We start from the raw sequence: 25942 nt of genomic DNA, 5'->3' as shown, positions 1-25942 counted from the left end.
GCAAGGCTTGCTCCATGCATTTGTGACCCAGATCTCAGTGAGGGCGCTGGGGGGAGTGCAGCCTGAGGAGGGCTCTCTAGAGCGGACCATGGGGCCTGGCAGCAGCAGCAGTTCTCCAGTGACCATGGCTCAAGGTATGCTTTGTCACAACTACCCTCTTTTCCTGGGATAGCTCTCTTGATTACTGCTTATTAGTCACCAAGCTGGTGCAACCATTGTTGAAGTGCCTGGGAAGGGCAGGAGTGGAGTAGGGACTCTGGTGTCCTGGTCTCAGTCAGCCACACTGGGCTCAGCGTGTGAAGGACCGGCACTGGGAGAAAAGACAAATGCAGTTACAAATTTGCAGAACTGATTCCCTGCCAGCTCAGGCCCCCTGTGACTCAATTTTGCCACCCACTGAAGGCCTGGAATGATGATGACAACCCCAAAATGAAAGAACATGCTCAGCGGCAGGACCCTTTCTCCTTCCCTGAGCAGAAAGGCCAGGCTGCGAGGAAGGCTCAGATCAGCAGTCAGGCCCCAAGCACCTCCCTCACCCCTCAGGCTCAAGTACCTCTTCCCTTCCTGGGATTCTGCTGCCTCCTGCTGTCCTGCCTATTAAATTTCAGGTTTCTTCCTCAGTCTGGTTCATTCACAGCATCCTACCCTTCAAGACTTCTCTTTGTGCCACCCAGTTTGCCAGGAGAATCATGACCCTCTTCGTCTAATCTTAGGCCCTGACTCTACTCTGTAGAGTAGGAATCCTGAATTTGAAACCTGAAGACTCAGGTTCAAGTCCTTGCTCCACCATTCACTATGCAACAATGAATACTTTTCTTGACTTCTCTGAACTTTACTTCCTTTTCTGAAAACAGATCATGAAGAAAACCTGTGTGATGTTCAAGTGAGATAATGGAAAAACAATGCACACTAAAAGGAAATAAGCTAGAAGCTCAAAAAATATAAAAAAAGAAAAGGGGCAGGGGAAGAAGAAAGAGTCCAGTTACAGACTCTTTACCTGTGGTCCCAGTTAAAGAATCCCTGTAAGGATGCCCCAGCTCATTGCTATCTTCGCTCTTTCCAGCATCCTGACAAAATAATGCACTACATACCCCAAAAGAGCTCTACACAACAGAGTTAGACAAACATGTTTAACACAATCTAGAATACATAAATTTTCTGTGAATTATGGACCCCAAATCCTAAGTATGTTACACCAAGGACTTTGAAACATCTTCATAATAAACAGTTCAATTAAGACTGCCATAAAAATCAAAGTAAACCATTCCAAAATATTTTGATTGTGAAATAAAATATTTTCTAATTGTGAAATAGAAATCCCATCACATCATAAACAATACATAATAACCATCTCTTTCAAAATAAAAAAAGTTAAAAATGTAATGAATAAGACAAAACAATGTGTTCAAATACATGCAGATATTTAGAGCATTTTTTTCTAAAATTAAGGAAAAAATAATAAAGAACAAAAATATTAAGTTTGTTAATGTGCCAATCTTATTGCTTCTCTTGAAAAGGAATACCTGTTCCATGTGGTCTTAAATCTATGGAACTCCAACACAAACATATACGCCAAGGTTACTATTTCCTATAGAGCATCAACCAATAAAAATACGTCATATTTATTTCTGATCTTCAGTAGTTGGAAAATACTTAACATTAGTCAATGATAGACAAATTCAAATTTTAATAAATTTTAGATTCTTTATAAAATTTCCAAGTTGCTTTGAAAATATGTCTCAGAATTTGAGAGCTTAATTTGAGAAAAATAGCTTCTTCCTGGTAAAAATATTGGCAAGCTTTCACACTAAAACTTATTTTTAGCCCTGGGTGGTGTGGCACAGTGGATTTAGCCAGCATACAAACCAAAGGGTCACTGGTTCCATTCTTACTCAGGGGACATGCTTGGGTTTTGGGGGCATGCAAGAGGCAACCATTCACATATCCTTGTTTCTCTCTCTCTCCTTCTCCCTCCCTTCCCATCTCTCTAAAAATAAACAAGTAAAATCTTTTTAAAAAGGGAAAACTTTGATAAAATGTCATCTTGATTTGGCAAGGTTGTGGGTTTGATCCCCTATCTGAGCACATACAAGAATCAACCAATGAATGTGTAAGTAGACAAACTGTGTCTGTTTCTTTCTTCCTTCCTTCCTCCTTCCCTCCCTCCTTCCCTCTCTCTCCTTCTCTCCCTAAAATCAACATTAAAAAAGGTAAAACTCTGAGTAAGTGGTAACTTAGTCAACAACTACAATGCCCTGGCTTTGATATTATACTATAATTAGGTAAAATGTAACCACTGGAGGAAGTTAGGTGAAAGCAATGAGGACTCAAGCAAAATTAACTTTAAACTATTATAATTTGAGCTATAGTAAATATCCACCAAATAAGCTTTCAATATGCCTAATGTTTCACCTCTGACAGCATATACAATTTACCAAAGGGGACTAATTTCTAGCCTAAGATGTCACTGTTTGTTCAATTTTATGTAAGTAACTTTTCCCCCATTCATAAAAATATAAAATGGGAGTTTATCTGTTCTATCTACCTTACAAGATCAAAATGATCAAATGAAACTTCATTTTCATAGCACTCTCTAACATTACAAACACAAAGAATATTTCATTTTATTAAAAACCTAGTTTTTAAATTAACTATCCATAAGGCCATGTTATACACATACCACAGTTTATTACCCAACACAGAAAGATTCAAACATTAAACTATATTTAAAAAGCTATAAACACATCAATTATCTTCTAATAGTCCACTCAACAATTCCTTCCAATGTTATAGTAATCTTTGTTTGAAAATTAGATGAACATGTATTTCTAAGTTGCTCTATGGCTAAATGGCAAAACAAGATAAAAACTTTCACTGTGCAGCTAAAAACTTTAAAATCTTTAGACATAATGATTACCAAACCACTAAAGGCAATTCTCCTTTGGAGTCAAAAGATCTGCAAATGCTAACTAAAGAGCTATGCAAATTCACTAAAGTCCAACAAATCAGAGAACCAATAAAGAATATATTTTAATTAACCGGTTAAGCTAAGCTATCTCGCCTAAAAAGATGTTTCTAACAAGTATTCCAAATACATCTTACAAGTTTCTTACAGTTAATTCTGAGGGAAGAGGAGAAAAATAGACGAGCATCAAGAGGCCGAAGTTTTGTGAAAAAGCTTTATAGAATCCCTGTAAACATACTCATCATTCCTAAACTCATTTGTACTATTATAATCATTCTTAAATTTAAAGTTACCTAGTAAAAGAATCATTAGAGCTACTCCTCAAAAACAAACAGGCAAACAAAAAAACTCCATTTAAACAATATGGAGTTTTATAATTCTACAGAAGTACAAATTCAACCTATATATTGTATGTTCACTCTTCTGAGGTCTGGCTGTCAGCTGCACCTTTAAAAACATGTCTCAGCTGTAAAAAACAAATTTAATAATTGTGCCTTAAGATTCTGGCTTCTGGTTATTTTTAAACAAAAGATTATAGGATTTGCAGATAGATCACAGAATACAAATAACTTACTTCCCCTTAAATTACAATAGATAACCTACCTGCCCTTTAATAAATCCTAAAGGATAAAATCTCTAGCTTTCTAGGAGTGACAATCCTTCTCATTCTCCACTAACTTTTCATTGTATACCTTAAAGTCCTTTTTTGTACATTTCTTCTAAACTGTCACTTTTCAAGGAAATCCAAGGTGCCATGAAAGAAATCTAGCAATTACTGGAAACAAACAAACAAACATATCATACAAGTTCTACCTTTGTTTAACTTGCTTTGTAAAATACAAGTTACAAATCATAGCACATAAGCTTTTAAATTAGACACCTACTAGAGTCATTAGATTTTTAAAAAATTCTAAAATAATAACAAATTTGAGATTAAGTCAATAAATAAAATAGTAACTTATTCTTACATTGTTATTTATACATGCTGACTTTGGATAATGGCTTAGATTTTATATATGTGAATATTTATATATATTTTTATTCATATTTAAAGATAAAAACCTAAGGATATACAAATGCCTGTAATAAAATTATACATATGCACTTTTAAAAGCTTAGTTTCTAACACATTTAGCAATAAAAGAAAACACCTAGAGTCAAAATCTAATTACTAAATATCTAAGTATGAAATGAGGAAAGAATACCACTTTGTATCTTTAAAAAACAGAATTAATATCAAAGATGCACTCTGAACTCCAGAATGGAGATATCCTATTTTATGGTAGTCATTTTCCTACAAAGTATAAAGGAATATGTCAGTCAAGTACATTAGAGATTGTACAAATAGGAGTGGAGTTACAATATTAGTTAACAGCCTTCACAGGAAGACAAACAGCTAAAAAGTTAGAAGGTGAGGCCTAACTCAGCAAATGACAGGATCAGAAAAATAAGTTTTTTACAAATGGAGCTAAGTAAACATAAGCAAACAGATACAAATAAAAAGGAAACTAAAGGCTAATAAGAGGTACCTGGCATTCCCAATGGAAGTAAATTAAAATCAAAATGAAAAAAAGAGGAGTAAAGAAAAAGTATCTACAGCACTAACTCTCAAGAGTCAAAGTCTTTAAGGACAGCTTCAAGGGCAGGATCACATCTTCTTTTTACTTCCAGGAATACTACCCCATTGTTGGCAAACTGTGGCTGCCCATGGTTGTTTAGTAAATAAGCAACAGAATGTTCTTGGGATTATTTCACCTATAAAATAATTTCATCAGGCATGATTCACTGTAAATGTACATCAAGTTCCCCAAAGCACCTAAACTTCTTCCTGAATTTGAGGATAGATAATACATTAAGCAGATCATAATCACTAAAAGAGAACCTAAGATACTTATCTAGAAGGAGATGAAGCGTCACATCCTACTTTGTCACATCACCAAATTTTAAATATAAAACACAGTACAGTACAAATTGTACATACCTTCCAAAAGCTAAAATTTGAAATGAAAACCTCTATAGAACAGTGATTGATAATGTATCATTCAGACTATACAAAACACTACGTTATTTCCTCACGAAACTGAAAATATTAATAGTTTAAGTAATTTTGCAATCAAAGAACTTCTAGTACTTTAAAACCAAACTCTCCTTCTGTTACTTGCAAACAAAAATATGGTTTATCTGCATAGGTAACACAATTCAACAGAGAACTATACTTTCCAGTCCCTCTCAATGAAATCTCCTCACCATTAATTTTCTCAACCCAGTAATTATGTACAGAGAAGACCAATATTTCTCAGTATTTGATCACACTGAGTAAAACTGATTTCTATCGTAGGAGGCAAAACCAGAATATTTTATAAAAGTAAGCAAAGTATTGAGAAACTATTTGACAATCAGAGGCAGACCGCCACATGGTACTCTACTGGGTTTCCTTAGAGGCTTATAAAAAGCACAGTGTTGTATATTTACCTAAAACATATTACATATTATATAATATATCATAATGGGAAAAAATAGATCTCTTAATTACCTTAGTGAAACTATTTTGTTCTTCAAAGCATGCTTTAGACATGAAATCTAATATTTTGGTAAATTTGGGGAAATTAAGTGTGAAATAGTTATTGAGTTTATTTTTTCTCAACCTCCTATCACAGAGAGCTAGAGGCAAGGTCATAACTGAAGGGTTCCAACATTTTAAAAAAGAAATGAGGATAACTTTTAAAAAGTTGAATATCTGAATGAACACAGAATAAAAGACCCATAAATAAGGTCCAGGAAAATATGGAAGTTTCCTTTATGGAAAAATATCCTGCACTTCTCTCACTGTTAATGAATAAATGCATTCTCTTATTATCACCTCCTGGAGTCCATGTTTAGATGCTTGGGTCAGAGTCAACATATTATTTCTACAGTAACTTGTTTAGGAACAAATAAATTGATAAATTTTCATAACATAACTATACGGCAATGACCACAAGCTAGAAATATCATTGCCACCTATTATTGTATATAAAACTGTTAAAAAATAAATATATATGTGAAAGCTGCAACAAAAAAGCTACTCACCACCAATCCTCTCTCCAACTGTGAATATGCACACTTTTGGCCTTACTGCGACCAGCACTGTCACTATATTTATTTTCAGAACTATCAGATCTCCACCTTTTATTTGGTGGTGAAGGCTCTACGGTGTCTCATGTTTTCTCATGTCTGATCACCGCTACTGGGGTGACACTTAGATGAATACTTAAGAGCCTGTAAAACATCAGCCCTCCCAAAAAAGAGAAAAAAAAATTCAAACTTAAAACGTAGCTTCCTAAATTCATTTTATCATAAAATTTGGTGTTTTAACTTGACTAAATTTCATGAATTTATCTCAATAAAATTAAAATTTCCATTTTCAATAATGCTTTTAAATCATTCATACAAAACCTAAATGCCTAAGAGTTACTACGAAGTGCCTCATACAAATCATAATACCTTAATGTTAAAAGTAAAAACATGGAACTGCCTTTTGATCCAGCGATTCCTCTGCTGGGACTATACCCTGAGAATCCCAAAACGCCAATACAAAAGAACCTATGCACCCCAATGTTCATAGCAGCACAATTTACAATAGCCAAGTGTTGAAAGCAACCTAAATGCCCATCAGTAGAGGACTGGATCAAAAAGTCATGGTACATTTACACAATGGAATACTACGCAGCAGAAAGAAAAAAAGAACTACTAAACTTCGCGACAGCATGGATGGAACTGGAGAGCATCATGCTAAGCGAAATAAGCCAGGGGGCGAACGACAAATACCATATGATCTCACCTATAAGCAGAACCTAACCAACAATGCAAAGATGCAAGGAAAATATGACCAGCAACACTGAAAGGAAAAGAAATAACAAAGACAAGAGGGAAGGAGGGAGGGGGGACAGAGAAAAGGAGGGAAGGGGAAAGTCAAGGAACATATTGCAAGGACTCATGGACAAAACCAAAGGGGAAGAGCTGAGGGAGGGAAGGAGGGAGGGGGCAAGGGAAAGTGGTGGGGGGGGAGGCAGAGACAAATGTATTTAAAAAATAAATAAATAAATAAGAAAAATAAAGGAGACAAAATTTGAAAAGATTAAAAAAAAAAGGTAAAAACAAACCTCCAGTCCATAATCTTCAAAATACAAGAAATTAAACACAGTGGTACTTTAATTCCTCAATAAATTTTTCTGGGAATTAAGTTTAATCTTAAAAAAATACAAACTGAGTTCTATTGTAATCTATTTCTGGTCTACAACTGATGCAAAGACACAAATATAATAAGCTTAAGTATGTTTCTAGAAACCTACCAAAAAAGAATCAGTTTCTCTAATTCTGACTCAAAAAAAGCAATTTAAACCTACCTTACCTACTCCGACAGACATGGGGAAAAAATTTCAAGGTATAAGAAAGGTTGGCTGATATTGCTTCTTTTTTTAAAGATGTTATTTCTTTATTTTTAGAGAGAGCAGAAGGGAGAGAAAATGAGAGAATGAAACATCCATGTGAGAGAAACATGGATAGGTTGCTTCTTCTACGCGCCCCACCCAGGACTTAACCCGCAACTCCTGCAGGCCAGCAACCTTTCTCTTTGAGACAATGCCCAGACAACCAAGCCACGCTTGTCAGGGCTGTTGGCTGACATTTCTAACATAACATAATGAAACTTAATGGAACAACCTCACAATAATGATTTTTATCCTAACACATATTTAAAACAGCCATGATAGACCACTCATATATATGTGTAATGCATTATGTTTTAGAGGGGCAGATTCAACAGGGTTTAATCTGATAGTCAAACGTCATGGACAATGGTTTACACATCAGGGGACCTAGGGTTAATTTGAGCTGTAACTCATGCCAGCCAGGTAACAGAACTATCAGTTTAGAAAACTTCTTTACTATCTGCGAAGTGATTAGATATAAAAATATTTACTTCTGGTGTCATCTGATAGTTAACAGCCATTTATGAGAGTTTTTTCACCTTGAAAACAGGTGCCATCTGTATAATTTTTTTGAAACTTTACATGCAGCTGAAGTGACAAAAAAGGGACCTGCACACCAACGACATTAGAATGAGTTATCCAAGTGTCCAAAGATCTCAATTCCTACAGAAACAAAAGCACTCTCTAAGGCAACTATTTGAAGAAAAAACAAACCAACCAACCAAAACAAAAACACATCCCCACCCCCCCAAAAAAATTAAATCGAGAAGGGATAATGGTTTACATCGCACCGAAGAGATGCAAATCAATTAGTTGTTACTTCCCAGGCCTTATTTTAATACCTAAACATTAACTTTTATTTCCCCAATACAATAAATACATGTGGTTCAGAAGACACCTATTATCTCTACCCATCGATTCTTTCATACTCAAATAACCGAGTCAGTCAAGTCCTTTCTGGCTGCGAATGATCCTTTCCTTTAAAAAATGAATTTCCTCCACTCATCTGTCAAAATTAATCCTTGTTGGGGAAAGCTAATGGACCCAAATACAGCATTGTAAAGGGGACCAGCGGTGTTAGTTTACAATCTGTCGCACCGAAGGCTGAGCTCGAGTACCAGGTCCTCTGTCCCCGCATCCACCCCTCCACCCGGGCCTTGACTGGTACCTGGCAAGGCTGCGAGTCCCTTCTTCGGTCATGACAGCTGAAAAGCAAGAAAGACACGACAAGAAAATCTCCAGAGGAAGGAAGAAAACGCCCCAGAGCGGCCCTCCCGCGGGAGACCCACCAAACGGAATCCGCGGTGAGCCCGCACACGCACACTCACCGCTTTTAAAGGCCGTGACGAGGACAAAACGCCGCGGCCCGGCCCTGCGCTCCTTCCACCCTCGCTGTGGCCTCGCCCGTTCGCGCTCCGCTCAGCCTAGTCCCCAGCGGGGTTAACAACAAAAATGGCGGCTCCGCCAACAGCGGATTAAGGAGCTACAGCAGCCACGCTGCCGCCCCTCGCGGCCCAGCCTGAAACGAAAACCCAGTTTACCCATCACTGAGTCTCTGCTGTTTCCTCACGTACGTTAACTTGATGTGTTAACCTATGCGCAACCTGGGAGTGTGTCGGGGAGGGGTGAGCGCAGCCCCAAGCGGAGGGCAGGAGGGCGGGAGGGAGCACAGGAACCAGGGTCCGCCGCTCTCTCAGTGACTCTCAGCACCTCCCCGTTACTGGCGCCGCGTTCCCGGGACAGCTCCCTCCGTCCAAAACACGCTGACTCAGCCGGGCGAGAGGCACCACCTACCGCCGAAGCAGCCAACCTGCGCCTGGGGGCGGACGACAAGACGCGCCCTGCTCAGCTCCTCGGAGAGCGACTGTCTCCTCGGCCTCGTCCTCCTGCTACGCCGCCTCCCGCCTTCCTCTTCCCCAGCCGCCTCGGCCCTTCTCTTCCTCCACCTGCCGACGCCGCCGCTCCAAATGTATTCAGGCAGTTCCGAGGCTGCGGCCTTGGGCAAACCTCAGCAATTTCCACCGCGCCGGTCCTCTGCCACCCTTGGCGCTCCTCTTTGCTGCGCGACCTCCGCACGCCGCCTGCAGCAAAACTCCGCTTCTTCTGCTTTTCCTCTTCTGAGGCCTGGCTCGCTGCGTCGATACCCGTCAGTTCTTTACGGTTGTCGCTGCTTTTCCTGCTGCTCACGCAGTCACTGCCGTCCCAGGTTAAGGACACTCCTGCCTGGCATGGGGTGAGCTGGATGGAAGCCGTCTTCTGGCTTGCGGTGCGGCGCCAGAGAAGCTCTCTCAGACTAAATGAAGACCAGTTGCGGCGACTGTGCCTGCACCGTGGTGGGGGGCAGAGGCTGGGAGGGTGCACTGGGGGAGAGTTTGGGCACTTTATTCAGACAGAGGGCGTCTGGGAAGACTGTAGATTGTGTGCCCTAAAAATTATCTTAACATCTCATCTCAAGCCTAGCTTTTTATAGGAAGGATAGGTAAGGAGTTTCAAAAAAGGTTAATTAGGCAAAGGGTTGCAATCCAGGGCAAGTTTCCTAGTATTTCTTTACCTTCTGGTCAACAATTCTTTATCCGTGAGTCAAACATTGCCTCCCTGGAACACAATGGCTCAGGTACCTTCTGCTTGCAGACCCGGTGGGGCACAAAGGTTGAATTGTTTGCCTTGCTTGTGGACCTCCTGGAGTCACATAGGTCATGTATTTCAGTTCCTGAAACAATAGCTTTCCGCCTGCATTAATCCCTTAAGCCTATCAAATATAATTAAATCTAAAATCTTAAACTCTTGAGTTCCCCTATCAGATCTAACTCTGTGTTGTGTTCTGTTGTAGTCTGAAGCCCCCCACCAGGTGTCTTGGTTCTAGGGCTTCCTTGGATAGACTGCTGTATAGGCCAGCATCATATGTTGCCTGTGACTGGCCTTAGTATGCCTTTTAGGAGCTACAAAGTAATCCACAGTTGAAAGCAGCCTGTGGTGGGTCTAGGTGTGTTGGTGGGAGGGACCAAGCTGTGAATCAACTATGGCTGCCAACAGTACCAGGTCTGGGGGAGGTCAGCATGAAAAACCCGAGGTGTTCTGAGACCTGCCATCACCTGACAGCTGACCACAAGGCTCAGACATTAAAAGAGCCTCAGACAGTTTCAGACAGTACATGAGTTTTGTGAAGGAGATTCTCAAGAGAGTCACCAGGGTCTAGCGAGTGGTGTTCACCAGGTTAATACAGATTCAAACTCAGTTTCAGTGCTGGGTCTGAAGCCATTCATCAAGTCTCAGGGTACACGAAGCTGCCACCCTTCTGGAACCTGCAAACCCAAGCAGTGGCACAGGGGCCTCAGGATTTCTACAGAGTGGAGCAAGTAGAGTTCATGAGGCTAATGCAGACTAAGATTTGGCTGTGTGAAAGCTGGGAGGGGAGAACTGGATGAAAGAAGGTGAAGGGATTAGCCAAAGAATATATATGTATAAACCATAGACACAGACAACAGTGTGGTGATGGTCAGAGGGAAAAGAGGGGTGGGGACTGGGTGGAGGTGCACAAAGCAGAGCAAAATGGGGACGTCTATAATAGCCTTGACAATAAAAATAAAGAAAAATAAACTATTAAGAAAAACTTGGCTGTGTGGAGTGAGGACTAAACCCAGGAATGATGGCGCCTGTGAGCTGTATGGGAGGATGGCCCTTGCCTTGAAGCCACATATCTCAGATTCACCCACTGGCCTTGACCAGAATACCTCAGGAGTTATTCTTTTTAGACAGTCTGTAATGCAGGCCCAGGCTGGTTGCCACTGAGCGAGCTTCAGGTGGTATGCAAATTGGGTAGGATGGGGCTTTAGGGAATTGTCAGGGTGGAGTTGGTGTAGTTCATCAGGCTAATGTCGCGTGGCAGAAAGGACTCCACACAGGAAAGTTGGCCTTAGTCCACCATGCTGGAAGTCAGCCCTCACCCTGAAGCCACACAGCTCAGTTTCTCCCTGTGTGTCTTTGGCACCCCCCGAACTTGACAAGTACTCTGACTCTGGTCATGTGTTAGTAGGGTAGGGTGGAGCTAGTGTACCTCAGCAGGCTAATGCCTGTCTGGGGAAAAAAACCTAACCTAAAAAAGTGACGCCACCTTGGGCAGGTGGCTCAGTTGGAGCATCATCCTGTACACCAAAAGTTTGCAGGTTTGATTCCTGGTCAGCGCAAATATCTAGGTTAATGTTCCTCTTTCACATTGGCATCTCTCTCTCTTCTCTCTCTGAAATCAATAAACATCCTCACCGATTTTTTAAAAAATGTTTAAAAGATAAAAACCTGGCATCTGTGGGGCCATGGACAAGGAGGATTCAGCACAGGGAAGTTGGCAACTGTTCCATCAGCCCTTGCCCCAAAGCCACACCACTCAGTCTCTTCCTGTATGTCTCTGACTCTCCCAAGCCATTGTTCCTTTGCTGGAGCCCAAGGTAAGTACCTGCAAGCGTTTGTTTCTTGGCCCTTTAAGAAAGCCTGGGTTTCCAATAGCCTTCCATCTCACTTGGATGGACAAAATCTCTTTTATTTTCACTACCTCATACTATATGGATTCTTATTGCAAGCATTGGTGCTTTGGGCTGGGGAGCCCAGCGTGCAGCTAAGACCCCTTGCTTTTCAGGAGGGACCTCTGCTGCTGAGATATCCCTCCAGATTTTCAACTGCCACTTGTAGATGCCAGGCAAGCCTATATTTTTGTTTTCACTCTTCTTACCAGTTTCAGTGAGGTTTCGTCTATATATCCTTAGATAGAGGACTTATGTTCAACTGGCCTTCAGATGGTTCTACAGGTTGCTTGCTCTATAATTTAGTGGGAGGAGGTGAGTGCAGCTTCCACCTACTCCACCATCTTGAGCAGAAATATTCTAGTTTTAACTTGAAATATCTAAGAGAATGTGACTGTAAAGAGTATTGAAAGTTTAAAAGAGTCTGATTTAGTAAACTGGTATGTTTAGACGTTGATTTGTAATAGTGCTTATATCCTAAAGATTTGTTGTTATTTGTTTTGTTTAGAGTGTGAAATGCTTGAAAATGTTTGACATATTGAATTTATGATTATGGTTTAAAAATTTAAGGGAAATTACTTATATATGTTTGGGAAAGATTTAGGTAAATTTAATATTTCAATATTATAAACTGAGCATTAATAGCAAGAAGAAACTAAGGCAGGTGTTTTTACTATTTTAATATAAAGTATTGTATAGTTGTGTAAACTAACATTTTTAAGTTGAGCTTAAGTGCTTATCAAAATTTTGGCTTTTTATTTTAAGTTTAGTAAATTGAATATAAATTTAAATACAATTAACAGGTTCTCTTTTAGCCTATTTAATGTTTAAACTCTTTTGGATTTCAGGTTACATACCTTTCTATAATGAAAGCTTCTGTATGGGTTGTAAATGCATTGGGCTGGGAGTAAAATAAAATCAACAGTGGCTTGCCCTAGCTGGTGTGGCTCAGTGAATTGAGTGCTGGCCTGTGAACCAAAGGGTCACCGGTTTGATTCCCAGTGTAGGGCACATGCCTGGGTTGCAGGCTAGGTCCCCAGCAGGGGGCATGCAAAAATGCAACCACACATCGTTTCTCTTTCTTCCCATCTCTAAAAATAAATAAATAAAATATTAAAAAAACAAAACAAAACAGTGGCTTAAACATGTAATGGGTTTATTTGTCTCACAAAATAACAAATGCAGAGACGATATAGTAACTTAAAGATATTTACATGGACCCAGAATTCTTTTATCTTTCTGTTTATTATCCTGAGAGTGTAGAGTGGCTTTTGTCCTTATGGTCACTAGATGGCTGTTATTCCTGAAGTTATTGTACCAAAATTCAGGCAGAAAGAAAAAGACCAGGGACAAACAGCAAAAAACAAAAGCCTTCTAGTGAGAGTTTTGTCATTTTTACTCAGAAAAAGATAGTGTTCCCCTGGGACTTTTGGCCAGAAATGTGTCACATGGCCACCTCTGGCTACAACAAAATATTTGCTCTATGTAGAGTAAGGCAAAGGAGAAGGGAGTTAGAATCAGTGCTGAATGAACCAATGTCTCTAATTTCTATGACTGGATTAGATACCCCTTTTATGTGCCTCATATTTTCCTGTAAATGAAGACACCAACTAGAATAACCTAAATACTATTGTATAATCAGTGCAGGTTTGAAATGTATTAGTGGATATAAAAATGCAAAGAGTGTATTTTGCCTATTATTTTGTCCTACCTTCTATACTGCTCATATACACTATAAAAGTGACTAGATTAAAAACTCCTTGAAAGCAATATATTGCATATATGATGGTTGCCCAGCACCTTTTCTTAAGGAGCTTGCTGCTGAAAGAAGGGTCCTCAACTAGCAGCTTCAACATCAGTGAGCACCTTGTTAGAAACACAGAATATCAGACCTTTCCCAGATCTATGAATCAGAATCTGCATTTTAACAAGATCTCTAGGTGATTTGTTGGAACATTAAAGTTTGAAAAAAGTACTGCTTTATGGGATCAAGTTATGCCAGCTCACCCTCTGGACTTTCCAGCTACATGAGCCAATACATTTCTTTTGTGCCTGAACTTGTTTCAGCCCTTTGCAGTTGAAAGAGTCCTGACGGATCCAGAGAGTAACCATGTATTATTAGCTGCTGTGTTCTCTAGAGTGATTCATACATTTTTGTTGAATTTAATTTATAATGGGATCAATCATCTGTTCATATGCATGAATCACCAAAAAAAAAAAAAAAAAAATCAAGAACAATAAATGAATTTCAACTCTCATGCTAACCCAGGTCAATTGTTAGCAGCTCCCTGGCCATTCTCATTGTGTTGAGGACTGTAGATTAGCATAAGGTCTCAACAAGAAAGAATACACTTACTGTTGACTGATAGTCACAAGCTTTGGGCATGTGGTGACACGGATGCCACCCTCTTTTCTCAGAGGCAGACTCACATTTCATAATGTAGTTAGCAGTGGTGGTTATGGTCAGGCCAGCTCCAATATTGTTCCTCACTCACTGATTGCAAAACTATTAAGATTTACTATATTTCAAGCACTGTACAGGGTGCAAGGATAAAGTGGTACAAGACACATGTGGTCCCCACTCAGCCAGAATTTATTGTCAGTTGGGGGAGACAGACATTAAATAAACATTAAATATACAAATAACTACTTGAATGACTACTAAACTGTGATAAAAGTTTGAAGGAAAAATACAAAAAGTTACATGGACATGAAATAGGTAAAGTCTAAAGAGCAGATTGGCTTCCTTGGATAAGAAGATTTTTAGCTGGATTTTGAAGGATGAGTAAGGAGTTAGCTCAGAGAAGAGGCAGTGTAAAATTGTATCAGGCAAAGGACAGCTTGTAGAAAAGTTCTGCATTTTGAAGGATTTTGGAATTTAAGGAAATGCAAGAGGACAAACATGGCTGGGGCATAGAGTATACGCAAGAGAGAGAGAGGTCAAGGCTGGAAAATTAGGCAGGGGCAGAGCTCAGAGTCTCCTTATAACTATTACCTAGAGATTATAAATCCTGAGGAAAGATTGGCCAGATTCACAAACCCATTTCCAAACATAAAGTCAATTTAACAATTAATTCTAAAGCTTACTTCCAACATTATGAACATTAGATTGCTCAGTAAGAAAATGGAACTAGAGAGACAAACATGTCTACCATGGAAATATGCAAACCCACGTGGCCCAGTAATTTCCCATCCATTCAAATCATTCATGCAATTAATATTTATTGAATGTCCAATTAGACATATTCATCCTTCTTATATTTTCTAGTGTTTTGCACACAGTAGTTGCTCAGTTGCTTTTCAGTCTTAGTGTTGGCAGATAATTCCCTGTGGGTCTCTCATATTTCTGCACATTTTGTAGACAGGCACTGACTATTTTTGTTCCAAACTATTTTTCAAGAATGTTATATAACAAACAATTCTTTTAAGATAGCTGACTATTAAAGTTGAGGTTCAGGGTTCCTCAGCTATAAAAAATTCACTGCATGCTCAGCAATCACTGGGCTGCTCCATTTCATCCCTGTGACATGTGAGGACTGTGGCAAGGGAAACCAGCATGAACTTGAAGCTGGTGCTTCCTGCTCTGCTGTAAGTAACAGTCTTTTGTCTCCAACCTGGGAGTTTCATGTCTTCTGCCTGCATTTGAGAAGTTGTGACAACTTGTCTGCTTGCAAGTAGTGTTGATTCTCAGACCCTTCACAGTTCTTTACAGCTAGTCAGAAAGATCAACATATGAATAAGTAAGCTGAACTAGTATTGAAATTCAATAAGAAGTATGAATTTCAGTACTAGTTCAGCTTTGGCAGTAGTGGTTTTGAGAACAAACCTTCTCAAACCTATAGGATGAGTAGGACTTTTACTCATTTACAAATATGTTCCAGATAGAAGGTCAATGTACAAGAAGGCAAAGAGTCATTAAAGGGACCTGATTTGTCTAGAGACAATAAAAAGTTTGGTGTAGTAACAGAATACGTTGGGTGAGTACCAGAAGATAATATTGGAAAGTATTAACCCATTAAAGGAGGATATGTACAAAACTATCAAAAATAGCAGTGACTGCAGTTTTCTGATCTTACTTCTTTTCTAACCTAGCATCAGCCAGATTAGTACACTGGGAAGTAAACATGTGTCTTTAAGCAAATGTGACTCTTTTGGACAAATTTCAAATTCATATAGTGTTATTTTTTTCTGATAAAAGAGACTTTAAATGTATAAACACTTTTTAAAAACATTGCAAGACATATTAAAGAAGTTAATGGATATTTGGATTACAAAATAATGAATTTTTGTTTGTACATTTCTTCTTAACACATAAATGTTATTCATAATGTATATATACTTCTAACATATTTCAAAATATTTGAAAAATATCTATTCTAAGATCAAGTGCTGTAACTTAAATGTTTTTTTAATATCAATTTTTATCTTTCTGTTTTATATATTCTTTTCCAGCAGAAATAGGTAAAGCCTATACATAAATTGTAAATGTGGAATCTAGAGGTTAAACTTAAGGCTCTCTAGGCCCCGGCCAGGTAACTTAGTTGATTAGTGTCCTCGCAATATGCCAAGGTTGCAGGTTCAGTCAGAACACATACAGGAAGGAGACAATAAATGCATAAATAAGTGGAACAACAAATCCATGTCTTTCTCTCCTTCTCTAAAATCAATATTTAAAAAGACTCTTCTCGACTAGAATTATTCTACAAGCTGGATGTAATTATTCTACCACTAAAGATGAAAAATAGTTGTCATAATAAAACCCATTAACCTAGACAGTAAATTAGTAAAGGTGTTACAAGGTTTACTTACAAAGGATTTTTTGACTCTCGATTTTTTTAAAACTCTTGTAATAAGGTGTCTCTCTGCCTCAAGGAGCAGTGAGGGCACCTATCACATGTAGATTTATTTGCTGAATTTAAAGAGAGGAGAGTCAGATGGCTTCTCTTACTCTTGTTGCCTCCAAAGTAATTTTATTTTTTTTACAATCTTTTCAATTTACTTTTAAATTATTTTTTATTGATTATGCTATTATAATTGTCCCAATTTTTCCCCTTTGTCCCCTCCACATAGCACCCCCCAGTCCCTCAGACCATCCCCACACCATTGTTCATGTCCACGGGTCATGCGCGTAAGTTCTTTGGCTGCTCCATTTCCTATGCAGTACTTTATATCCCCATGGCTATTCTGTAACTATCTATTTGTACCCCTTAATTCCTTTACCTCTTCACCTATTGCTTTACAACCTTCTCCCATCTGGCAACCATCAATACGCTATCTGAATCCATGATTCTGTCTCCGTTCTTGTTTGCTTAGTTTGTTTCTTAGGTTCAGTTGTTGATAGATATGTATTTATCACCATTTTATTGTTCATAGTTTTGATATTCTTCTTTTTCTTAAAGAAGTCCCTTTGATATGTCATATAATAATGGTTTGGTGATCATGAACTCCCTAGTTTTTTCTTGTCTGGGAAGTTCTTTATCTGCCCTTCAATTCTGAATGATATCTTTGCTGGGTAGGGCAATCTTGGCTGTCAGTCCCTGCTTTCATGACTTTGAATATTCCTTGCCAATTCCTTGTAGCCTACAGAGTTTCTTTTGAGAAATCGTCTGACAGTCTTATGGGGACATCTCTGTAGGTAACTGCTTTTCTATTGCTCCATTTAAGATTCTTTATCTTTAACCTTTGACATTTTAATTGTGATGTTTCTCAGATTGGGCCTCTTTGCATCCATCTTGTTTGGGATTATTTGTACTTCCAGAACTTGTATGTTTATTTCCTCCACCAAATTAGGGAAGGTTTTTTATTTCATTATTTTTTCAGATAGATTTCCAATTTCTTGTTCTTTTTCTTCTCCTTCTGGTACACCTATGATGTGAATACTGTAGCACTTGAAGTTGTCACACAGGCTGCTCACACTATCCTCATGTTTTGGATTCTTTTTTCTTCCTGTTGTTCTGATTGGTTGTTTTTTGGTTCCTTATGTTCCAAATCATTGATCTGATTCTCAGCTTCATCCATTCTGTTTCCTTGTAAATTGTTCTTTATTTCAATTAGTGTAAACTTCATTTCTACTGAATCTTTGTTATGCTGCTGAGGTCCTCAGAAAGTTCCTTGAACATCCTTACAACCAGTGTTTTGAACTCTGCATCTGATAGATTGCTTATCTCCATTTTGTTTAATTCTTTTCCTGGAGTTTTGATCTGTCCTTTCATTTGGGCCATGTTTCTTTGTCCCCTCATTTTGACAGCCTCCCTGTGTTTGTTTCTATGTATTAGGTAGAGCTGCTATGACTCCCTGCCTTGATAGCTTGGCCCAATGTAGTAGAGGCCTGTAGAGTCCAGTGGCAAAGCCTCCTCTATCACCCAAGCTGGGTTATTGAGGTGCGTCCTCCATGTGGGCTCTCTTGTAGTTGAGACTTGATTGCTCTTAGCAAGTCAATGGGAGGGATTTACACAAGCCACTTATCAGCAAGGTTGGCTGTGACCACTGACCAGCAACTTCTGCCCTCTGTGGAGGATCAGCTGTGCAGGGGCAGGGTGGTGGTTCTCTGATGTGGTCTAAAGTTGTCCACTGGGTGTGCATATTATGGCATTTCCTGGGTGCTGCAGGCCAATGTCAGCCCACATCTATGTTCTGCCCAGGGCCACCCTGCATTAGGTATAAAGTAGCCTGAGATGGCTGCTACTTTTTCTGGGCTTGGAGGTTTCCAGACGAGGCCAAACTGTGAACCTAGGCTGGCTGCTGCTAGTGCCATGCCTGGGGCCCCTTAGCAAGAGGTATGGAGGCTGGGGGATCACTGAGGCTGGCTCTTGCTTGTTTGATAGGATTTACGAAGTTGTGATGCATGAGCCAAGCCATTCATATGGAAAAATCATGCTTAACAGTTTGGGTAGGCATATAAGTTCGGGGGCACAGAGTCTCAGGGAATTTCAAAGGTGGGGCAAACAGTGTTAGCCAGGTTGATGGAGTCTCATATATGGCACCAGCCTGCCAGTCCTGTGGCTCTGTGGGGAGAAGGCTCAGAAAGGGACAATGGCCTCTGCCTGCCTTTCTATCCAGAAGAAAACTGTTCCCAGCTCTTACATTGAAGTACCAGACACTTCAGTCCCTCCTAGTATGTTACTGGTGCCTTTTAAGCTACTACCCTGGTGCTAGAGCTCACAGAGAGTGAATATGAGTAAGTCCATATGTGGATCCTTTAAGAGGAACTGCTTGGGATTCCAGAAGTTTCTTTCACTGACTCAATACCCACAGATTTTTGCAGCCAGAAGTTATGGGGACTTATCTTCCTGGCACTGGGATCCTTGGTTGGGGGCCCTGGTGTGGGGCTAGGACTCCTCTCTCCCATGATATCCCTCCCGAATTTTTATCCACCACATGTTGATATGGGACCAGCCCATTCCATGTCTTCACCCTTCCTATCAGTCTGGATGGATGTGGTTTCTTTAATTCTGAAGTTGTTGGATTTCCATTCAACTCGATTTATGACAGTTCTGAGACAGCTGTTCTATATTTAGTTGTAATTTTGATTTGGTTGTGTGAGGAGGCAAGTTGTGTTTACTTATGCTTCCATCTTGAAAGGAAGTCCCTTTTGCCTTATATTTTAAAAAATAGCATCTATATAAGATAGCATCTGAATTAGAATAAAATTATATATTAACTTAAAATTATAAAATAATCATTTTACTGTATCCCTTTAGGAATGTCTTGATCCAGTTACTGTGTCTCTTACATGAGTTTAAGTTCTCCAAATCCTACTTTCATAGATGAGGGACCTGAGACTTCCTTGAAGGTTATGAGACTTGCCCAGATGAAAGACTGGAAACCCTGTGTTATGAATGAGTTTTCCTGCTTCCCTATTGCCCTGAAGTCCTCTTCTAGGATTTTCTCTCTACCCACAGACATAGGCATTTTTCTTGCTCCCATTCTTTCGTAGGATCTATTGGTTAGAAATGGCCCAGAAGAAGGGAGAAAAACTTAAATGAGAAAGAACAAGAATGACAGTCCATGATGACATGGAAAGAAAACAAAGTGATATAAAGGAACAGAAGAGAGACTTCATTGGATTCCAGCACTCTTCTCAATCCTAAATACAGTGGTGGCTATACAGATCTATATATGTGTTAAAATTGCTAGAACTGTACAACTCTCCCAATTAATTTTACTTTATTATAATTTAAAATAAAAGTAAATATAGAAAAACAGAAAATAATGTGTAAACCAGTGCAAGGAAGTCATGCCTCCAGCCTTTCCTATCTTCCACAAGTTAAAAGGGAAATGTGGTGACGATATAGGCTATGAGTAACTTGTTATAAATTAGGTAGGTTAAAGATCCACCAAATATACACATATGCTGATTGCAAAGACTACACGTGGTGACTGTTTTACTTTCTCTTTTTCTCCTCCCTCCTTTTTTTTTTCTTTTTACTAGCAAAAGACACCTTTTGGGAAGCAAGACGCTGTTAATGATTTTTTAGGTTGGTGTAAAACATGAACATTTTATTAAATATTAAACCATTGTACAATTCTTACTGTATTATTAGTCTTATTTGCTTTCCCACAAAGGTCTAGCTGAGTAAACCATAAGGTTAACAAAGGTCAATTTTTTTGTGTGTGGGGAGGCTTACTGGAAAGTGTGTTCTGCTTATTGGAAAAGGCATTGATACCCAACAAATCTCTTAACCTTACCACATGTAAATATGCTATTTTAGAAATCTGCTTGCATAATTTTATACATTCCTACTTCCAACATTGATATTGAGCATACTTAAGCACTTAAGACCTTCTTTTACTGAGAGACTGTGTTTTTTAGCTTATTTATCCTCTCTCTAAATGAGTTTCCTTCCATGCTTGTTACATTTTATTTTCCCTGCTTTCTATGTCCCTTTCATCTCAAATGGATGGCTTACATTGCTTATTTTTATTGTTACAAGTGCTTCCATCTTCTCTGTCCTCACATTTATCTGGATGGATCATGATTAACGTTATACTCCTAGTGACACACATACTTTTAGCATGACCTAACAATTAAGAAAAATGTCATCTTTCCATCCTTCACATATCACATAGTACTTATTGCAATCCTTTGCTCAGATTCACTCTCTATTTCTAGTTCTGAGAATTCACCTTCTAAATGTACTATATCAAATGGTGCAAGTATTTGCATTTCTTTAAAATGAACTCTCTCTTTTTAAAAAGATTTTATTTATTTTTAGAAATGGGGGAATGGAGGAAGAAAGAGAAGAAGAGAAACATCAATGTGTGATGGCCTCCTGTGCACCCTATACTGGAGACCTGGCCTGCAACCCAGGCATGTGCCATGGCTGGGAATTGAACCAGTGACCCTTTGGTTTGCAAGTCAACACTAAATCCCCTGAGCTACACCAGCTAGGGCTAAAATGAGCTCTCTTTGAACACAGCTTTGATCTTGTTAAATGACCTGTCTGAGTGAGACTGCAAAGAAATATAAGAAATTCCTAGGTAATTTTTCTTTTATTTAAAAGAAAATAGACGTCTGGCCAAGATGGAGGTGTAGGGAGATATACTTTGCCTCCTTGCACAAGCAAAAGAAGGACAACAACACGTTTAAAAACAAAAAATAACCAGAACTGCCAGAAATCGAACTGTATGGAAGTCCAACAACCAATGAGTTAAAGAAGAAACATTCATTCAGACTGAATGGTAGTTGGTAGTTGGGGCTGAGACAGGCAGCCAGGGCAGAGAGGGCAAGAGGCAAGGCGGTGGATGGAGGCCCAGGTGGTCCCACATTTGTATGTGGATAAATCAGGAGGAACAGCTGAGGAGTGAGACAGACTGTGCAACCCAGGGTTCCAGTGTGGGAAAAGAAAGCCTCAAAACCTCTGGAGGTAAAAACCTGTGTGGGTTGTGGCAGTGGGAGAAACTCCCAGCCCCATAGGAGTGTTCATTAGAGAGACCCACAGAGTCCAAGAATGTACACAAACCCACCCACCTGGGAATCAGCACTAGAAGGGCCCAATTTGCTTGTGGGTAGCAGGGGAATTGACTGAAAGCCGGCTAAGAGCCTAGCAAGTGGCATTGTTCCCTCTTGGAGCTCTCCCTCACACACAGCATCACAACTTAGCGACCTTGGTTGCCCCACCCTGGCCAATACCTAAGGATCTGCCCCTTCCAACTAACAGGCGTGCTAAGACAAAGAAATATGGCCCAAATGAAAGAATAGATCAAAGCTCCAAAAATAGAAGTAAGAAGAGCTAGCCAATCTATCAGACGCAGAGTTCAAAACACTGGTAATCAGGATGCTCATGGAAATGGTTGTATGTAGTCGCAAAATGGAGGAAAAAGTGTAGGCTATACAAAGTGAAATAAAGAATATACAGGAAACCAACAGGAAAGGGAAGGAAAACAGGTCTCAAATCAACGATTGGGGGGCAGAAGGAAGAGATAAACATTCAACTAGAATAGAATGAAGAAACAAGAATTCAAAAAAATGAGGAGAGGTTTAGGAACTTCTGGAACAACTTTAAATGTTCCAATATCCGAATCGTAAAGGGTGCCAGAAGGAAAAGAGGAAGAGCAAATAATTGAAAACTTATTTGAAAAAATAATGAAGGAGAACTTCCCCAGTCTGGCAAAGGAAATAGATTTTCAGAAGATGCAAGAAGCTCACAGAGTCCCAAAGAAGTTGGACCCAAGGAAGCACACACCAAGGCACCTCGTAATTCCATTACCCAAGATTAAAGATAAGGAAAGAAACTTAAAAGCAGCAAGAGAAAAAGAGACAGTTACTCACAAAGGAGTTCCCAGAAGACTATCAGCTGATTTCTTAAAAGAAACCTTGCAGGCAAGAAGGGGCTGGCAAGAAGTATTCAAAGTTATGAAAGGCAAGGAGCTACATCCAAGATTACTCTATCCAGCGAAGCTCTCATTTAGAATGGAAGAGCAGATAAAGTGCTTGCCAGATAAGGTGAAGTTCAAGGAGTTCATGATCATCAAGCCCTTACTATATGAAATGTTAAGGGGACTTATCTAAGAAAAAGGAGATCAAAAACTGTGAACAACAAAATGATAACAAAGTCACAACTATCAACAACTGAACCTAAAAAAATAAAAACAAAAACAAATTAAGCAAACAACTAAAACAGAAACAGAATCCCAGAAATGGAGATCAAAAGGGAGGGGGTGGGGGAGAATGGGGGGAAAATGTACAGGAAATAAGAGGTATAAATAATAGGTACAAAACAGACAGGGAGAGGTTAAGAATAGTACAGGAAATGGAGAAGCCAAAGAACTTATATGTACAACCCATGGACATGAACTAAGGAGCGGGGGAATGCTGGTGGGAGCATCAGTGCAGGGTGGAGGAAAATAAAGGGGAGGAAAAAAATGGGACAACGGTATAGCATAAACAATAAAAAATATATATATATATATATATTTTAAGAATAAATAAATGAAAGAGAATATCTTTTCTTTTCTTTTTAAATAGCTTTCAACCAGAATTGTCTAGGAGAGTGAAAGACATAACTTCTTCATTTGGTTCCACTTTCCCATACAGGAAGACTTATGGGCTCCTAGCTTTTTTGATTAGAGTTTGTACTTTTTCTTCTTCTAAGTGTAAAGTTGGGTGGTTTTTAATAAAATTAATAACTATTTTTAGAATTGTTTTAGATTTACACAGAAATTAACAGTAAATAGGAAGTTCCCACATACCTTCTTTATCCCTCACCCTCCCATTTTCCCTATTAACATCTTACATTAATATGTAATCTGTTACAATTAATGAATGCATTTTGATACATTGATGTTAACTAAAATCTATATAGTCAGATTTCCTTGTGTTTTACCTATTGTCCTTCTGTTTTAGGATCTTACCCAGTACATCATATTACATTCAGTACTCATGTCTCCTCTTGGGTGTGACAATCTCTCAGACTTGTTTCTTTTTGATAACCTTGATAGTTTGAGTAGTACTGGTCAGGTATTTTGTAGAATGACCCTCTATTGGAATTTGTCTGATGCTTTTCTCATGACTAGGTTGCAATATATGCGTTTGAAGTAGGAAGGTCACATAGGTAAAGTGCCATTCTCTTCACGTCACATCAAGGGAACATATTATCAACAATGAGTTATCATTGTTAATATTGACCATAATCATCTAGCTGAGGTGGAGTTTGTCAGTTTTCTCCACTGTAAAGTTACCCTTTTAAAATTCCCTTTTCATATTGCATTCTTTGGAAGGAAGTAACTCTTCCTGGTCTACACTTAAGGAGTGAAGAGATATGTTTCCCCTTCTTTGCAGTGAAGTATCTATATAATTTAGTTGGAATTCTTCTGCATAAGACTGTTCTTCCCCATTTATTAATTTATTTAATCATTTATATTAATGCGTACCATTGATATGTATTTTATACTTTGGGTTAAAATCCACCACTACATTATTCTCTTGCTCAAATTGTTCTAGCTTTGGCCATTGGGAATTCTTTCAGTTGACTCCTATGCCCTTTGGTATAACTCCTATCAATGCTGATGTTTTTATTTTTGAGCACTTCCTTACTTTCTCACACTACAACATGCTCCAGGCTCATCTTGTGTATTCCTGCTCAGTCCTACAGTCAGATATTTTTCCAAAGGGGAGACTTTCACTTTTATAAGCATAGAACAAGTCTTTAATCAGATACTCCAAACATGGAACCTGTTCTTCAATATCTCATCTTTGTTAGTTTACTAGAAACAAAAGTTGGAAAAATGTTTAATAAATGGTATAATCAGGAAATGCAAATTCACAGTAAAGACTTAAGAAATAAGGATTCAGGTTTACTATATGAAATATAAAAATGAGATAAATTATTTAAAATCATAAATGTCTCAGAAAAATCAGAGCTCTTTTGTTTTTATGTCTATATGAAAAGCTTATAAGGACATAAAATGATTCTGGTTTGGCTTCTCAAATAGTAAGTACAGGGAGATTATAAAATGAACTTGGAAAATTTTGAAAGAGAAAATTATGTACACTCACAAGTAGAAAATGAATAGAAATGGACATATTTTGCTTAACAATTTATGTTATGGCATTTAGAGATATTCTACTTAAAATATTTTTCATTAATTTTCCTCCTTAAATATTAATTTATAAATTACTGTGCCTAAGAATTATTTTTTAAAAAAAGAATTATTTAAATGTTCTCATAAAGATCAACAGCTGGCTAAAAAAATAGTGTATCTATAACATGATCTAATTTATGTAAAATTATTTAATCATATTTATAGTAAATATCTTGAGGCATATTTATGAACCTTAACATGGTTATCTATTTCTGTAATATTGATAGTGTTTTCAAAAAAATTATTACTTTTGAAATCAGGAAAAAATAAAGGAGTTCAATAAACATTATACAAAGCCCAAACATATTCTAGTAACATATGTAGTCTTTGCTAAAAGGTAAAACAAGGAAAGAATTACAGATGAACTAGGATTTGAGGTTTGGTTCGGAGGTGAAGACAAATCCTTACTTGAAGTGGTGGCTTGAAAGGTTGGCCAAAGGATACTTTTTTTCTTTTTTTCTGGAGGAAGAAATAATCTCAATTTAACATGAGTACTAAGGGCTTGGATGCTATAACATTTTTAGAAATGCAATTTTCCTCTTATGTTGGTTGGATCATCTATGAGATAGTGAGAGGGATCTCCGGAATTTAGAACTAGAGGGTTGTTGAAGTGATTCACGGTTGGCACTCTTTATGCTAGCCCACACTTCTATCTAGAGTTTTAAAGGAGTGATAAGAGCAAAAGCGGTTTATGAGTCACAGCAGTGGTTCTAAAACTCTTTGGTGTTTGGACCACTTTATACTGTTAAAAAATTATTAAGGTTCTCAAAGAACTTGTGTTTATATGGGTTATATATGTCAGTAGTTACCATATGAGAATTAAAAAGAGAAATTAAAAAATCTATTTATTAAAAAATAATAAACCCAAAGACATGTTAACATAAATTGCATGTTTCTATGAAAAGTAACCA

The 25942-nt window shown here is 38.5% G+C and overlaps 1 protein-coding gene across 1 annotated transcript in view; it reads right to left on the bottom strand.

The window, feature by feature from the left end:
* Positions 1-20924, bottom strand: part of LOC129077789 (uncharacterized) — a 36388-nt gene extending 15464 nt beyond the window's left edge. Inside the window, exons 1-2 of the mRNA XM_054582351.1 lie at positions 20858-20924; positions 9381-9794 (exon numbers count right to left, since the gene is read on the bottom strand). Coding sequence (XP_054438326.1) covers positions 9381-9794; positions 20858-20924 — 481 coding nt within the window. The remainder of the gene's footprint in view (positions 1-9380; positions 9795-20857) is intronic.
* Between the last annotated feature and the right edge of the window lie 5018 nt (positions 20925-25942).

The sequence above is a fragment of the Pteronotus mesoamericanus genome, unplaced genomic scaffold, assembly GCF_021234165.1.
Source record: "Pteronotus mesoamericanus isolate MK-2021 breed Mesoamerican mustached bat unplaced genomic scaffold, CSHL_Meso_final contig_69, whole genome shotgun sequence".
Lineage (NCBI taxonomy): Eukaryota > Metazoa > Chordata > Mammalia > Chiroptera > Mormoopidae > Pteronotus > Pteronotus mesoamericanus.
The sequence above is the reverse complement of the archived record's forward strand: the minus strand, read 5'-3'. Positions and strand labels throughout refer to the sequence as shown.